At 45.5% G+C, this 16968-nt stretch overlaps 1 protein-coding gene across 1 annotated transcript in view; it reads left to right on the top strand.

Moving 5' to 3' along the window:
- Positions 1-16968, top strand: part of PITPNA (phosphatidylinositol transfer protein alpha) — a 1003333-nt gene that overhangs the window by 135142 nt on the left and 851223 nt on the right. The window contains exon 2 of the mRNA XM_044054349.1: positions 1359-1389. Within this exon, the coding sequence (XP_043910284.1) occupies positions 1359-1389 (31 nt within the window). The remainder of the gene's footprint in view (positions 1-1358; positions 1390-16968) is intronic.

Below are 16968 nucleotides of genomic sequence, written 5' to 3'. Positions count from 1 at the left end.
TTTAAATGAACACCCAAACTTCAACATAGTCTTAATGCACATAAGAAGAGCAACACTTCCCAACTTCTTTAGTGGCACTGAACATTTATGGGGCTGTAGGACAGCATAAGAAATTGCTGCCTAAATGACTTGTTTTGGCCAACTGTCAGATTTGGTGATGAGGGAATGAGAGGTCATAAAGTGTAATTAACAGGCAGCAGGGGCAAAAAGGAGTCAAACAAATGAGCTAATTCTGCTAGGGCGTTATCTGCCATCACTGCATTTTCCAAAATGCTGTTTTAGCTAGTACATGTTTAGCTACATTGCCTTTCCTGAACACATTGACAATTCAATAGAAGGCTGCTAGTTTTCCATGTCCATTCAGGGCTATCACAATTTTGGGTATATTTGATCATCAAGAAGAAATAGGAAATTAGTCTTAAAGCATGCTGAAGATGGTTTCTTCTTGTCTGAAATGAAAGTTTGATACTTGCCATTGCAATAACTTAAGTACTTGGGGGGGGACGACAGTAGCTCTATAATGAGTTACATACTGTCCCTCCATCTTACACGTTGTGTTGTTGTCTTGTCTCCTCATCCCTGCCTGCTTTTTTTTTCCCTCCTCTCTATGCTGGCTTAATAACTGGAGATAGATGGAAGCGCTGTACATTACGAGAGCCGACAAGGGGCCATGGAGGATGTGAACATTTTGTGTGCCAAACAGCCTTAATATCTGTGGCGTAGGTCATATAGATTACTGAATCTGACTTTATTACAGCTCATCATTATGTTAAGTACACTTTCCTTTGTACTACTGCAGTGGTGGTGCTGCGGTAGCGTTGTCGCCTCACAGTAGGACGTTGTCCTGTTCGATTCTCAGCTAGAGCGTCTTCTGTGTGGAAACTTGCATGAGTGGGCGTACCTTCGTTGAAGGTTGTGCGTCAGGGCTGGCAACTCGGCACGTAAAAATCTACTGGCAATCATTAGCGGACCCGAGTTCCACTGTGGCGACCCTAACCGGGAAAAGCCGAAAGACACAACAACAACACTTTTTTTCTTTGTACTAAAGAGCACACTACTTGTGGAAAGTCTCTGTATAGGTGAGCCAAATGGGATGAAAAGGCTTCTGAGAACTGCACCAATTCTGGTAAATTAAGGGGAAATATAGAGTACTATTTTTTTTTTTTTTTTTTTTTTTTTCAGTTTTTGAACAAGCTAGTACCATAGAAGTGAAATTGTATAGTCAGAACAGCAAATCATTTTTGTAGCTTTCATTTAGTGTAATAGTATTTTTGTGTCCAAAGCGTAGATATAGTTTGAATTTGTTTCCCCATTGCTACCAAACAAATGTTATAATTGTATTTTTCCCTCTCTTTCAGCCGTGTCATTCTACCAATTGCTGTAGAGGAGGTAAGTCTTACTTTTTAATACCATTTCCTACATCTGTATTTTATGCCCCCCTCTTCATTATTTCCTTCATTATTATTTTACCTTATGACTGCTTGAGGAAAGGGCATTGCTGTAAAGACATCTGCACTGTCATTTACACGTCCATAAAGATTGTCTGGATTGAAATACTTTGTGTTTAACAGTACATGTTTCATTATGATTTTATACCGACACTTATTTATGTTGTAGTGCAAATGAGGATGTTTACTCCTTTTCTCACTTGGTAGGATCTGTTTGAGAGTTCAGCAAATCTGCATCTTTTTCTTTGGAATGCAGACAGCATATTAAAGAAGTTCTACATTGTGTATTATTCAGTGGTATTATTGCCTGCTTCTAAGAAACACAGAGCAACTGAATAATGGAGACACACTGATCCTTCTGCATAATCTGAATTTGACACCATTGCTCCCCCATTTCTAGATTTGATTGTTTTAAAATTTGTCCATTTCCAAAGACTCTACGTTAAAAGTGCAATCAGCAGCATGTTCTATATTGAAAAGAAAAGGGGTGCAAAGTGCACCCTCCCAGAGCACATGTACTTGTCATTGATGTAGGTACATTGTGTGTCAGGTCTTCACATGCTGCTGATCACACGCAGCCAACAAAAATGTAGTTTTCTAAATGTTAAAAAATATATATATATATATATATATATCTTTTCTTAAATAAATTAGTATGGTAATAATAAATAGTATGGTAGCAGTACATTTGCTGGTGTCGTGCATGAGTCTATATGAAATTGTGTAATAGTGTGTACAGAAATTAAAATACCTATTTTTGTATAAAGTAAAATACTTCATTCCACATCGGGGAGAGATTTATAGTTTAACCACTGCAAAATATAATTTTGGAAAACGAGAACTTTCTCAGCGGTAGAATGCTGCACTAAATGGCCCTAAGTCCTGTGTCTTCAGTGTGTGCATCTCTCCCCAGTCCCCCTCTTGCAAGTGGTCCTGCTGTGGTAGTGGTGAACAATCGACATCTCGTCCCAGTCAAATTGTGTTAGGCTCCAGAGAGACCTGGAAGAATGGAAGGAGGTGGCTGAAGCAGGCCGGTATGATGGCAAGCTTGATAGCTCCGAGGAGAAGCTTCCTGTTCTGCTTGGCAAAGTCATTTCAGCCCAAAGAATCCCTTCTGGCAGGAGATGACTGGCAAGGAGTAGCTAACATGCCAGAAGGACCTGGTCAGGGAGAAGAAGAAATTAGTCTTGGAATCTTAGTCTGTCTTAGTCTCGGTAAAAAGGGGTTTACAGGAGGTCATGCAAGTCATATTATTTACATCACAGTCTAAGTATAGAGAGCAGTTGTTGGGTTTCCATATGCCAGATACTGAGGAGGTTCTCCAACTTGTGGGCCAGTCACCAGTGACTATAGTTGTGCTGAGTCAACAATTAAGTCGTTGTGAAATCACTGTGATAGTTTTGCTGCTAAAGGGGAGAGGTAATAAGGCCTCAAGAAAGGGGAAATCTTTATTGTGGCATATATGAGCCTAGTGAATGTTATGGCAACCAAGACAGAATATTTTAGATTGGTTTGGCAAACTCCTATTGCACTACTAGTCTAGGCTGATTTATTGAAGCTTTTGCAGCATTGCCACTAAACCAGAGATTTAGAATCTTTGGCTGGCAGTGCTTTTTAATGCTCTGGCTGAGTTAGCAAGGATGTTTCTGGTATGGATTCAACATGTTGGAGATGTCGATGGGCAGCTGTGGGTAACTGGATGCATATCTTCTGTAACTGTCCCCTTTTACGTGCTTTCAAATGAGAAATACAAGGGCTTTGCATTATAGTGTTCTCTTCCACAAGTGGTTCTTAGTAAATTTTTATCTGTTGGCCTCCATACAGGAGCTGGTCTCCCTTCATGCGATGGGAAACTATTGGTGCAGCTTATGTTAGTCACAAAGAAAATATGTACGTGCCACTGGGAATCCGATAGAAATCCCCTGTTCACTGAAGTCTGTCAGACAGTGAATAACATAAGGGATCTTGAGCTTGGCTGCATCAGAGCTTCTGCTGAGAGGCATGCTCTCGATTTTAATGGTGCAACTGGACTGTGGATTTTGGGTGGTCTTGATGATGATGTACTTTTCAGGGCCTCACTGCTTAGAGCTATGTAAGTATTCGTAGCTGGAAATTGGCTCATTCTCCCATTAGGGATTTTCTTTTGTCTGTTTATAGGTAATTGAGGGATATACTGCTATCTTAGTGATTTGTTGAGTTGATGATTGACCTTTATGTCTTGATTTGGAAATGGCACCCCTGTCCTGCTAGAAAAACTTACCTTTCTGTTAAGTGAATCTGTATATGAAAGATCTTTTATATGAACGATGAAACAAACCACAGACCTATTCTGGAGGATGGCATGTTATGAGCTGTGGTAAACTGTGTGGAGTAGTGAACTATTTTCTGTAGTTAGTCTTGATTCTCATGTTATTGTTTGCCTTTTTTGTTGATTGCATTAAAAGTAATTTTTTGTGTAAATGAGTATATGTTCATTTGTCAACATGTACAAGCATTGACACTGAAGTGAGAAATGCTGTCATTTTGGAAATCAAAATGAATCATCGGATTCAAAAAAGGCCCCAAAGAAAATGGTTTCTTATCACCAAACATTCAGGCATAATTTTCTGAATAGTGGTGATGTGGAAAGGGCTTCACCTGCCTGCACCACCTTTTAATGTGTGCCTAACCCTGCCCCTGTCCATAACCATAACCATGCAACTTGCCTGTTCTAGAGAACATTTTGTGGCCCAACTGCACTGATGAGTCCTAGGAGAACAATAAAAGGTATAGGAATGGCAGTTTGCAAAGGCAATCCTGTGTACATCTTTGTAGGCTGATGTTTGCATTATATTTTTCTACTCCATCAGTCTGCAAATTTCTCCTAATGACACCAAAGGTGAGGCTGTCAGACTAAACTACTCCACTACAAATTCTAGCAACTATGACAGAGGTTTTCTAGTCTCCTTCTAGCAACCTTTTGTGAGAATGAGAGCGAGACACAGGCAGGGGACTGTGTAGATCTGCTGTACCACATTTCCCTTCACTACTATTACCAGTCGCTTTTCTCAAACGTACAATCCAAAAAATAAAACTTGTAACTCTTAGAAATCACAGTTTGCACTATTTGTTTCTTATCCACTTTAATGACTGTTTTATGGCTAAACCCAAAACTTCAGTTTCTGATTAAATGTTTCTCTTGTAGACAGATGTGAGACTTCGAGTATTTGTATTTTATATTGTATGCCACTTAATTGTGTTTGAGGCATATATGAAATGAGTACTTTTTTTGTTCTGCTTTGCTGTACTGTTATTTCCAGATGAGCGTTAATCCACCAAGGGAAAATATTCGGAGTCCGTCACGCTTCTTCTGAAAAAAAATCATTCACCTACTTTTTTGGTGATTTTAATGTAAGAATTTGATCAAAGGACTTGAGTACCCTCCTGCTCCCGGCATTCATCCCAGTATAGTTTGCACTGTTACTGTGACACTCTATAAAGACATTGCCCTTCACTATTTAACTGTACAAAAAAAAAAAAAAAAAAAAGCATTACTGGTATAGTATGTGTTTATATGTGCACATAACAGGATCTCTGGCAATGGATATAGTGGTAATGTATAAAATAGCAAAATCTATGACTGGATTTGGTCTCATATTTTGAAGTCCATGTTCATTAATGTTTGACCTAATATAGTATAGTAAAGAACTTGTATGTTCCTTTTCTGTAGTATGTAACGTGTAATATTGTATTGCTTAAAAGAAAGTTTGCAAACAGTCGTTAGCTACACATATAAAATTCCAGTTTTTAACTCTGCACCTTTTTGAAATTGTATAGCAAACTGCCTCTTCCTCCAGCCTAAACTCTGCTTCCACTGAGGGACTAAATTATCCTTAATTCTTTCATAAATGTTGTGGTACCAACAGATTTACCCCACAAAAAGCAGTATCTTTGTCTTAGAATAACCTTAACTTTCCTTGTGTATATCCATAGTAGTTTTGACTTCTACCCTGCTCATGCTTGGATCATAATTTAGGTTGTTCTATCCCTCATTGAGGAGAAACTCTTCCAGATTATGGACTATAAATTCTGCATCGGGGGGAGGGGGGCACCTGGACACATCTCATGTCAGCCATACAAAAGAGCTCAAAGTCAGATTTAACCTGATTTTGAACAGGGAATCTCCCCACCCCCAAGTGGATCACACTACTTCTCCCACTTCCCTACCCCCACTGTGACACCTCCACATGGCCAAAACAACTGCAGTTTGGTCAGCCACTTCAGCTTGAAGCCTACAGATCTCATGCTATCTGTGTCATTATCCATCATGGATGGGTCTTTAATCCGACATTGGATCCAAGCTGGCAACTAATGGACAGATCCAGAGTTCAAGCTCCTCCCATTCCCATAATCCCCTGCTGACCTCTAACCCTCTGATCTTGTTTGCCATTGAACTTGTTGGATGCATCTGAGCTTGAGTGACTTCTCAGCTAGAGAAGTGCTATTTTTTTTTGCCTTTTACTATCTCTCTCTGTATTTTAGGTTCTCTAAATTAGTTCACCTCCCCTCCCATAGCTTAGAGTTGACTCTTACTTTACTGTTGTTGCTGCAGTCTCTTTCCTGCCCTTTTTCCTTTTGCGCAAAAAAAAAATCCTTTTCTCTCTCCTTTTTTTTTGTGTAAGTGTTGGCTATGGCTAAGAAACCTTCCTGTTTCAAGCGATGCTTCTCACATGGTCGGAAGATGCCTTATTCCGACTTGCACGAGGAATGCCTTTACTGTTTAGGAGCAGCCCACCTGGAGGTTGAATGTGATGTGTGCCCCATTCAACCCAAGGGCTCTTGTGGAGTGCCGCAACCAATTGCTTCTGAAGGGCTTGGCTCAGGGTGGTCCCCTGCTATCATAATCTCCCACCAATCCCTGTTAGGATCCTAAAAAGAGACCCCTCCTCCCTTCCAAAGGGTCTCCTTCAATTTAAAAAAAAAAAAAAAAAAAAAGCCAAGGTTCTCTGATTGCAGCTTCTCAGATCAAAGTCCAGCCTCCGTGCCTTTGGATCTGGGCTCTTCCACTCTTAGATTCTCTGTTCAGCACCACAAATCTGAGGTCTCTGTGCCTCAGGGACACACTTATCCATCTCAGTGCAAGCTCTCTCCGAATCCAACCCCATCATTGAATACATCCAGGTTGCCATCCAAGTCACCAGATCAGAGTGTATTGTCTGATCGTATAGTCATTGACAGCTTCCCCCACAGATCCTCCAGAAAGTCAGATCTGAGACATCTGAGCCACCCCCCCCTTACTGGACCACAGATCTATTGGATGTAAGGCAGGATCCCCAGCTAGAACCGGCAATTCACCTGCATCCTCCCGATTCAGCAGAAGTCTGTTGCCTTCGGATGTGGCTAGGATGCTGAGGAGCTTCCACAAGGCCCAAATTGAGTTGGGCTTGTCTATCTGAGCTGGAGATGACAAGGGACCTTCCCCACCCTCAGGACTCCACTCTCCTCTTCTGATCCATCCAGTTTCAGAGTATTAGGACCAGAGCATTCCAAGTGAGAGGCCGACAGTGTCTGGTATACCTCCCTTCTCAACCCCTTCAGGGTCCCTGGCCAGCTCTGACCTGTGGCCCTCGGAACAAGCTGCGCCTCATCCCTGTGAGGCTGGTCTGAGTTCTCATGGGTGGATTTGGGTCTTGAGCGTTCGGACCGTTCCCTTCCCCTGTGGACTTCAGCACTTGACAGCTTGAGGTCAAGGGGGGCTTTGGTGCTGTGTTTGGGTCCCTTCTCTCCTCTTGCATGGCTGGAGCCGCCCAGGAGGGGAGGGGGGCTTCATCTAGCCAGTTGGCCTTCCAGGCGGTAGAGAATCTTTTTCCAGCTGGGCAGCCACCTCTTCATCTCTTGTCCTCTCCCAGCCTTTCTTGACTTTGGGCGGCTGTCTCTTCTGAGTCCTCCCAGGAGCCTACTTTGTAGGAACCTTCTCAGAAGAAAATGCGTAAGAGGAGGCACCTGGACTCCCCCAGAGAGTTTCTCATAGAGGACATGGATTTAGAGGAGGGAGACTGGTCCCCCAGACTTCCATCTGAGGAAATGATTTTTGGGGGACATCCTCGAAATTCTCAAGCAAAGAGGCAGTTGGTCTTCCCCCACCCTGTTTTAGGAAGAATCTGGGTTCCTGAAGGCATTCGGTACAGTCCGTCTTCTACCTGGGTTTCCCCCCTCTCCCCACCAGTGAGCTTGTGGAACTCATTGCCGACAGGGCTTGGAAGGAGCCAGACACAGTGGAACCAGTCCCTAAAAAGGCTGACAAGTACTTAGTCCCCCCCCCCCCACCAAAGACAATACCTGTAGGAGTAAGGGTGTCCCCTTTGATACCATTGTGGTGGCTGCAGCTACTAAGAAGGAGCTGACCGAAGAGAGCTTCATGGTTAATCCCCCAGATAGGGAGTCTCTGGTGATCGCTTTGGAAAATGCATGTTTGCTTCGGCTGCATTCGGACTGAGAGCAACCAACTACATGACTCATTTTACCTGGTTTCAGAGGGATTTGGTGTCTGAACTCACCACTTCTCTTAAGAGTTGCTGCCTCCAGATATTCTTAAATTGGTCTCTCTCAAGCTGTCCACTCTGACTTCCCTGGCAAATGCTTTGATGAGGTTGATCTCTAATGCAGTTGAGGCCGCCTCTCAAGTGACTGGCACAGGCATTGCCATCAGACAGCATTCCTGGCCTCGCCTTTGTGGGTTTGCAGAACTCTTGAAGGTTTTTTGTGTTTTTTTTTTTTTTTTTTTTTTTTTTTTTTTACTAACTCTTCCTTTGGATTAACTTTGTTTGGTCCTTCTGGCAAAGAAACATTGACTCACTATGAGTAGGAGGGTAAGACTCTGGAATCATGTTCTCTACTCTCCAACTATCTTTTTCCTAGACTCAAAGGGGTAGTAAGAAATTTTGGATGTTAAGTTGTCGATCTCTCCTTCATTCTTGCTGGTTGGGTTTGGAGCCGATCCTCTGCTCCGACTCTGCCATCTTCAAAAACTCGAGAGCTGCTTACTGGCTCGAGGGCCCCCTATATCCCATGATGCCTGGCGCTAGATACCCAGATCTCATTTGCTGCTTCTGCTGCGAGGTTGCTTTTACTGGCTCGGGTCATATTTTTCGATTTTGTTGTTAGTGTTTAGAATAGTTATAGTGGTTATACTAATTATAGTTATCTATTTGTAATTTAGTCTCCTTCCCTTGGAAACTCATTTCTTGTTTGAGAGTTTTCCCCTCCCCTCCTCCCCCTTTTGTTTTCTTCAAGGTAGCAATTTTTAGTTGGAGGTTAATCCTTGTTCGTCAATATTTATGTGTAGTTTTTTTTTTTTTTTTTTTTTATTAATTAGAAATTGTTTTTTTTTTAATTAGAAATTGTTGTAGACCAGTAGGTTTAGTTACCTTTCCTTGGATAGTAGTGTGTGTGCTGTTAGGGTGTGGTAACTTGTGTTGAGTGCGTGTGTTTTAGTAGTTACCTACTTTCCTTCTCTTGTTTTTTCTCTGTGATTGATATTTCCTTTTACAGGAATGTCTAAAGATACGAAAGTATCTGAATCAAGAAGTGTGACTCATGCTGTCAGAAGATGTCACTGACAGATGGTCACACTTCTTGTGTCTACTGTTTGGGCACCCTACACCTGCAGGACTCTTGTTCGGTGTGCCACGCCTTTAGTCAAAGAGTCCTGCAGGAGCATAGGAATAAGCTAATCCTTGGGGGCTTGCTCAAACCTGTAGGGTCACCGGCTAAGGTCCAGCCAGTGAAACCCTCTAAGCCAACGAAGTCGTCGGCTCCCAGTTCGGAGCCATCGTCGGGTGTGGCGTCTGCTTCAACTTCGGTTCCGGCTGGAACCGAAGTACCTGTCTCCCAGTTGGCCCCGACTCTGGTGTCGGAACTGTCAGGGAGCCGAAAACGCTCTACATCTCCATGGCGTCTGCTTCAACTTCGGTTCCGGCTGGAACCGAAGTACCTGTCTCCCAGTTGGCCCCGACTCTGGTGTCGGAACTGTCAGGGAGCCGAAAACGCTCTACATCTCCATCCCTAGAGTCGATACACTCTGCTCCGGGGTTGCCTCTGTTACAGTCAGAGCGAAGTCACCGATCCCACTCTTCTCGGTCTTCTAGACTATCTGACCACGATTTGGAGAGAGTGGTGAGCAGGCTTCTAAAATTGCAGGCCCTGGCTAAAATGTTATCCAGCCCCCCTCATCAGGGTTCGGCTCCGCCTGTCTCTGCAGTAGTTCCTCCTTCGACTCACCCCTTGAGGCCGGACCCTGTTGGGGTTTGGATCGTGGAACCGTCGGCGCTAATACCTACCCTTTCGGTTCAGTCTGCTCCGATCGCTTCCATGGTGCTGTCCTTGGAGGGATGTGGGCACCGGGACTCCCTCATCGGCTCCGAGGGGGCGAGTGGCATCGGACCCTTGTCCGACCTCGTTCTCCCTTTCGGAGCTTCGGCGCAGGTGAGTTCGGCTCCTACATCAGCTTCGGAGCCATCTTTCTCTGTGCTGGAAAGGACGGAGCCTTCTCCGCTATTGTGAAGGGGCGCCTTCAAGGTCATGAGGAGTGTGCTGGCCTCTGAGTCAGCCCCACGATCAGCCTCATCAGGTCCTCTCCCCATGGTGCCTGCGTCTGCCTCTGCCCCTCCTCCAGACCCCAAGCGTGGGGAACAAGTGCTCTAGGGCACCCCATTGGGTGTATCTTCCTCTTCCGAGGCCTCCCCTGATCATTCAGAGGTGCCCCCTCGAAAGAGGAAATGCAAGAGGAAGCATGTCGACTCCCCTGAGTCTGTCACTTCAGATACCGACTTAGAGGATTCAGAAGGGTCCCCGAGATCCCCCTCTGAAGATGTCTCTTTCTCAGACATCATTGAGATACTTGGGCAGAGGGGGAACTGGACTACCCTTAACCCTTCCGAGGATGTGTCTGTATTCTTGGACGCGTTTGGTTCCTGTCCCTCCACCTCCTGGGTGTCTCCGCCTTTCGATCCACTGATGTCGGTGGTGGCTTGGAAGGCGTGGTCAACCCCAAACACAGTGGAACCAACCCCCCGAAGACCAACAAAATTTATTACTGCACCACAGGACAAGCAATTTCAGACAAAGGGTGTTCCCGTTGATGCCATGGTGGTAGCAGCGGCCACAGAAAAGGAGTTGGCTGAAACTTCTTCATCTGTCCATCCCCCTAATAAGGAATCTAGGACGATGGACAGATATGGGAAGCGGATGTTTTCCTCAGCGACCTTCTCCATGAGGTCGCTGAACTACTTGTCCCACTTTACCCACCTTCAAAGGGATCTCCTTTAAAGAGCTAGGAGATGCTCTTCAAGATCCATCAGCTGCGGGGGCCCAGGCTAAGGTTGCCTCCCAGCTGGTGACTCTTAATTCGGTAGTAAACTCCTCCATGCAGCTCATCTCTTATGCAGCCGATGGTGCGAGTAGGGCCGCAGGTACAGGCGTGGCCTTGAGGCATGCTTGGACACGGTTATGTAACTTTGCAGAACCCTTCAGGGCATCTTTCACGAACACCCCCTTTGATGGTTCTGCTCTTTTTCGACCACAGGTGAAGGATACCTTTACCAGGTGTGAGCAGGAAGGCAAGGCTCTCTCTGCTGTGGGAGTCCATTTTTCCACTCCTACACCATATCCCAAAGGTCAGAAGAGTGGGAAGATGTGGTTCTGGAAACCCCCGGGAGCCGTGCCTGACACACGTGGTGAGTTCCCTCCAGGGGCAGAGGAGGGAACAACAATAGACGCTGCCCTCTGGGCAGAGGGGGTCCGCAAAATCAGGGCAACAGAGAATCTTTCTCTGACGAGCCCTTCCAGCATCCCTGAGGTGCTGCCCGACTGTCCCCCTTCGGAGGCAGTTGGGGGAAGATTATTGCTGTACCCAAAAGCCTGGCAAAGTATAACACAAGACAAATGGGTACTGTCAATCCTATCCGAAGGCTACAAAATCCCCTTCCTTTGCACCCCCTATATTCCCAACAAATCCCTTCCAGATGTTCCACCCAATCTTAAGGGATCAAGCAGTTCAAGAAATATCAAAACTGCTAAGGAAAAAGAGCCATCCAGCCAGTCCCAGCAGACCAGCAAGGATCCGGAATTTACTCAAGGTTCTTTTTGGTACCAAAAAAGACAGGGGACTGGAGACCCATTCTGGATCTCAGCAGACTAAACATGTCTGTTCAAAGAACGAAGTTCCGGATGGTCACGCTACAGTCCATTTTACCCTTTCTGGGTCAGGACAATTGGATGTACTCCATAGATCTTCAGGATGTGTACTACCATATCAAAATGGACAGATGCTCCAGAAGATTCTTCCGCTTCCAGCTGGGAGCCAGTCATTATCAGTTCAGAGCTCTGCCCTTTGGTCTCACTACAGCCCCCAGGGTGTTCACCAAATGTTTGGCAGTAGTTACTGCTCACCTGAGACCAGGATTCCAGGTGTTTCCATATCTAGACGACTGGCTCCTTACTGCTACCACCAGACATCACCTGCTGCGAGCCAGAGACTACACCATCCAAACTTGCTCCAAACTAGGTATCACAATAAATTTCGAAAAGTCTGCATTGTCGCCTTGTCAATCTATTACCTTTTTAGGCGGAAACTTAAATACAAAGGACATGTCAGCGAGACTTCCATTAGACGGAGTGTTAGACGTTTGCCGACATGTGCAGGTCTTATTAGGATGCAAAAAATTCAGGCCAGATTCATCCTAAAAACCTTGGGTCTCATGGCAGTGGCTATCATACTAGTCCCCCTTGCTCCTTTTCATATGGGGATTCTTCAGTGGATGCTGTTCACTCAATGGTCTTTCCAGCAACTTCCAATGTCTCACATGATAATAATCACATAGAAATGCAAAAACGAACCTGCTTGGTGGATGGTTTCCCCATCAGTACCCCAGGGCAGACAATTTGCTCTTCCTCACCCAGTGGCTAAGGTGACCACGGATGCCACCCTGATCGGGTGAGGGTGGGCATTTTCAGGGCAGAACAGTCCAAGGCACCTGGCAGCCTCAAGAGTACCATCTGCATGTCAATGTCTTTGAGATGAGGGCTGTGCTTTTGGCGTTGCAAGCACTTCAGAACTCTCTTCCCACCGGGACCATTGCAATTCAAACAGACAATATGTCGGTAGTGTGGTACATCAACAAGCAGGGCCGAACCAAGTCCTACCCCCTATGTTGAGAAGCACTCACTCTGGCAGTGGGCGATCTCTTCCCAACGGTTTCTGGTAGCAGCGCACATCCCTGGGAAGTCCAACGTTATAGCAGACAGTCTCAACAGAGCAATTCTCATGCCTCACGAGTGGTCTCTCAATCAGACAGTGGCGGACCAAATCTTCCGCAAATGGGGTCAGCCTTGCTGCGACCTTTTTGCCACCCCTTTCAACAGCAAGTGCAACAATTTCTTCTCTCTCCTCCCTCTTCCCGGACACTCCCCCAGAGATACTCTAGTTTACGATTGGCCTCAGGGACTTCTTTATGCATTCCCTCCGTTTACCCTGATTCCCAAACTAATACAGAAAGCTACCATATTGGGATGCAAGATGATCCTCATTGCCCCTTACTGGCCTCAACAAATTTGGTTCCCGTTCCAGCATCATCACCTTCTGGAGCAACCCTGGACCCAGTTCCAGACCTCCTGATCCATCAATCGGGTGAGCTGCACCAATCCCTTCAGTCTCTCCAGCTCACTGCTTGGTTGCTCCACTTCCAGCCTTAGCCAAGCTTCCGAACATCTCCCACTCTGTGTGTGAAATCATCTTATCATCGCATAAGTCTACCACTAGAAAGACTTATGCTAGTAAGTGGAAACGTTTCTCTTTCTGGGCCGGGGCTAGAAATATAGATCCCTTTTCAGCCCCTGTGCACTATATTTTGGATGTTTTAGTGGAACTTTTTCATGCTGGATCATCTTCTGCCACGATTAGAATTCAATTAGCTGCAATTTCAAACTTTCATACAGGCCTGTTGGATACTAGTATTATGTTCCATAAGCTTTGTAAAGCTTTTCTCAAAGGGACTACTATAATCAGGCCCCCAGTGAGAGATCCCCCGCCTCCGTGGGATCTAAATTTGATTTTAGCTTCCCTGATATTGCCCCCCTTTGAACCTGCAGCTTCTTGTCCTTTGAAGTTTCTTTCTTGGAAAATCTTTCTGGTTGCTATTACTTCAGCCAGAAGAGTTTCTGAACTTCAGGCTCTTTGTGTTCGCCCTTCTTATCTAGTTTTCCACAAGGACAGAGTTTCTCTCAGGACTAATCCTTCCTTCCAAAGGTTTCTTCTCAGAATAATTTGAATCGGTCTATTGATCTCCCTGTGTTTTTTCCAAATTATTCCAACAAGGTGGAGTACAAGTTGCATCAGTTGGGTGTTCATAGACAGTTACGTTTGTACTTGCATAGAACTAAGCAAATCAGACCAGCTGTTCCTGTCCTATGCTGAGGGTAAACAAGGTCTACCAGTGTCGAAAGTAACTTTATCTAGGTGGTTGATGTCTATTATTAACATTGATATATCAGCTAAGGAATAAAGAGCTTCCTGCTAAACCAAAAGGTCATTCCACTAGAGCTCTAGCTACTTCAGTGGCTTTTCAGGCAAGATTGCCAATGGAAACTATTTGTGCGGCAACTACATGGGCCAATCCTCATACCTTCATTTCACATTATAAGCTGGACGTGGCCTCCAGAAGCAGAGCTGATTTTGGTTCCACTGTTCTGAAGAGTCTGTTCCTATAAGCCACCCAGGATTGAGGTGCTAGGGTCGCTGTCCCAACCAGCAGGAATGAAGGCGAGATAGACAACTTAACATTAAGAAGTTATGTACCTAGCATAACGTTCCATGTTGTCTTCTTCTCGTCTTCTTTCTTGCATCCCACCCTCCACCCCCCCCTATCCTAGTAGACTGAGAAGAGTTCCTTATGTTTTTTCTTTCACTGGCCGAGTCTTCTCTGGCTATTCCTTTCTGACTAGTAGTCTCTCCAGTAGGATTTATGCATTCTAGGATAGGATTCCTGTATTATTATGTCTGCAGTTAGACTTACCAAATGAGATCTGGCCATCTAGCATCAGGCATCATAGGATATAGGGGGGCCTCGAGCCAGTAAGCAGTTTTCAAGCTTTTGAAGATGGCTGAGTCGGAGCCGAAGATCGGCTCCGAACCCAACCAGCAAGAAAGAAGGCAAGAAGAAGACAACTAACATGGAACGTTATGGTAGGTACATAACTTCCTATTCCACAGGACTAAGTCCTCCTTCCAGGATTCTCCCCAAGAATCCTCTTCTATTAGCATGTGTAGGGATTCAATGGCAGACACCACCCCAGAGGCAGAGGGGGGGGTCCACAGAACCGGGGCTCCCAAGAACCTTTTTTGGAGAAGCCCACTCTGCACTCCTGAAGTGCTGCCCACCTGTCCTGCCCTGAAGGCAGTCGGGGGACTGTTCTCCCTTCACCCACTAGCCTGGACAGGTCTCGCCTCATATCAATGGATGTTAAAGATTATTTGCAGGGGTTGCTTCATTCCCTTTTTTCAGCACGCTCTGATTCGAAAATCCCACCCAGACGTTACACCCCGCCAAAGGGAATTGACCCAGCTTGAGGTTAAAGACCTTCTAAAAAAGCCATTCAAGAGGTCCCAACAGGACAGTGAGGTTCTGAAACTTACTCTCGCTTTTTCATGCCAGAAAAGACTGGGGACATGTGTCCCATTTTGCACCTCAATTAACTGAACCTGTCAGTCAAGAAGTCCAAGTTCCAGATGGTCACTCTTCAGTCCATTCTGCCTCTGTTATTTAAGGACGGTTGGATGTGCTCAGTGGATCTCTAGGACTCATGCTATCCTATCAAAATCGACAGGTGCTCCAGGAGATGCCTGCGCTTTTGGTTAGGGGACAATCATTACCAGTTCAGAACCCTGCCCTTTGGACTCACCACAGTCCCCTGGGTGTTTTACCAAATGTATGGCAGTGTTGGCAGCCCATCTCTGGCTGCAAGTTTTCCAGGTCTTTCTGTACCTGGACGATTGACTCCTCATAGCCCCCACAAGGCATCAACTGTCAGTGGTCCCCTCTTATGCCCTCAGTCTCTTTCACAATCTGGGAATCAGTCAACTTGCCCAAGTCCAACCTTTCTTTTTGCCAAAATTTGGAGTTTATTGGGGTTCAATTGGACACTGTCAGGGACTGCAGCACTACCCTTGCACAGAGTTCTCCTTATTCGGGATCAAGCCTCTTGCTTGATGATTCTAGAGTATCCGTCAGTCCATCTGATTCTACAAGTAGGTTCGATGGTAGCTGAGATCCAATTAGTTCCTCTCTCCAGGTATCGCATGCGAGTTCTGCAGTGGACACTGGCAGTTCAGTGATCTGCTCAGATCATGTCCATGACCTTCAAGACTTCTCAGGTGTGCAGAAATGTGTGGTGACTTCAGACTCTGGATCTAATTTTAGGCAGACCCTTGTCTTCCTCATACCAAGGCCATGGTGACCACGGACGCCTCCTTGTTGGGGTGGATAATTTTCAGGGCAGGATGGGTCAAGGCACGTGGTCCCCCATAGAGACCAAGTTGCACATAAACGTCCTAGAGATGAGGGCAGTCCTTCTAATGTTGCAAGCCTTTCAGGAGTGCTTCCCTTTAGGGGCCATAGCAATTCAAACAGACAACATGGCGGTGGTCTGGTATATTAGTAAGCAAGGAGGAACATGGTCTTATCCCCTGTGCAGAGAGACCATGAGTGTGTGGGAATGGGTGATGTCTTCCAGGCACTTTTTCTTGCAACTCGCATTCCCTGCAGTACCAACATGCTGGCTGACAAAACTCAGCAGGTCTATCTTGAGCTCACATGAGTGGTCCCTGATTCTGTCAGTGGCAAGTCAGATATTTGACCATTGTGGTCAACCATGCTGGAATCTCTTTGCCTCCCCAGTCATCTGCAAATGCAGCAATTATTTTGCCCTGATCCTGCAGCAGGGGAGTTGCCCAGGGATGCTCTGATTCACGATTTGGTTGCCAGGACTCCTCTGTGCTTATTCTCCTATTCCTCTGAATCCCAAGGTCTTACAGAAAGCTTGCCACCTGAAGACCCTTGTCGTCCTTGCCCCATTCTGGCCTCAGTAGGAGTGGTTCTCCCCATTATAGTCTCATCTGTAGTATCCGCTCAGGATATTGGAGCCTATTCTGGATCTCATTTCCCATCCCTGGGGGCTTCCACTTTCCAATCTCTGGACTCTTCGTTTAGCTGCATGGTTTCTTTAGTTCCAGTAATCCTTTCGCAAAACAGGCTTCCTTCCCCCATGAGGAAGATTTTGGCCTCTGAAAAGCCATATACTAAGAAGGTGTACTCCAGTAAATGGAAAAGGTCTTTTATTTGGGCTAGTCAGCATGATTTTGGATCCCTTTTTGGCCCCAATTCCTGATATCTTTGCAAGTTTTTCTACTATCAAACTTCAGTTAGTGGCCATTTCTAACTTCCACATGAGTGAGGAGCCTACTTTCTCTTCTAAACTGTGCAAAACC

This window comes from Protopterus annectens, chromosome 13.part0 (genome assembly GCF_019279795.1).
Source record: "Protopterus annectens isolate FY-2018-M chromosome 13.part0, PAN1.0, whole genome shotgun sequence".
Classification (NCBI taxonomy): Eukaryota; Metazoa; Chordata; order Ceratodontiformes; family Protopteridae; genus Protopterus; species Protopterus annectens.
Note: the sequence above shows the minus strand (reverse complement) of the source record. Positions and strands in the feature narration are given on the sequence as shown.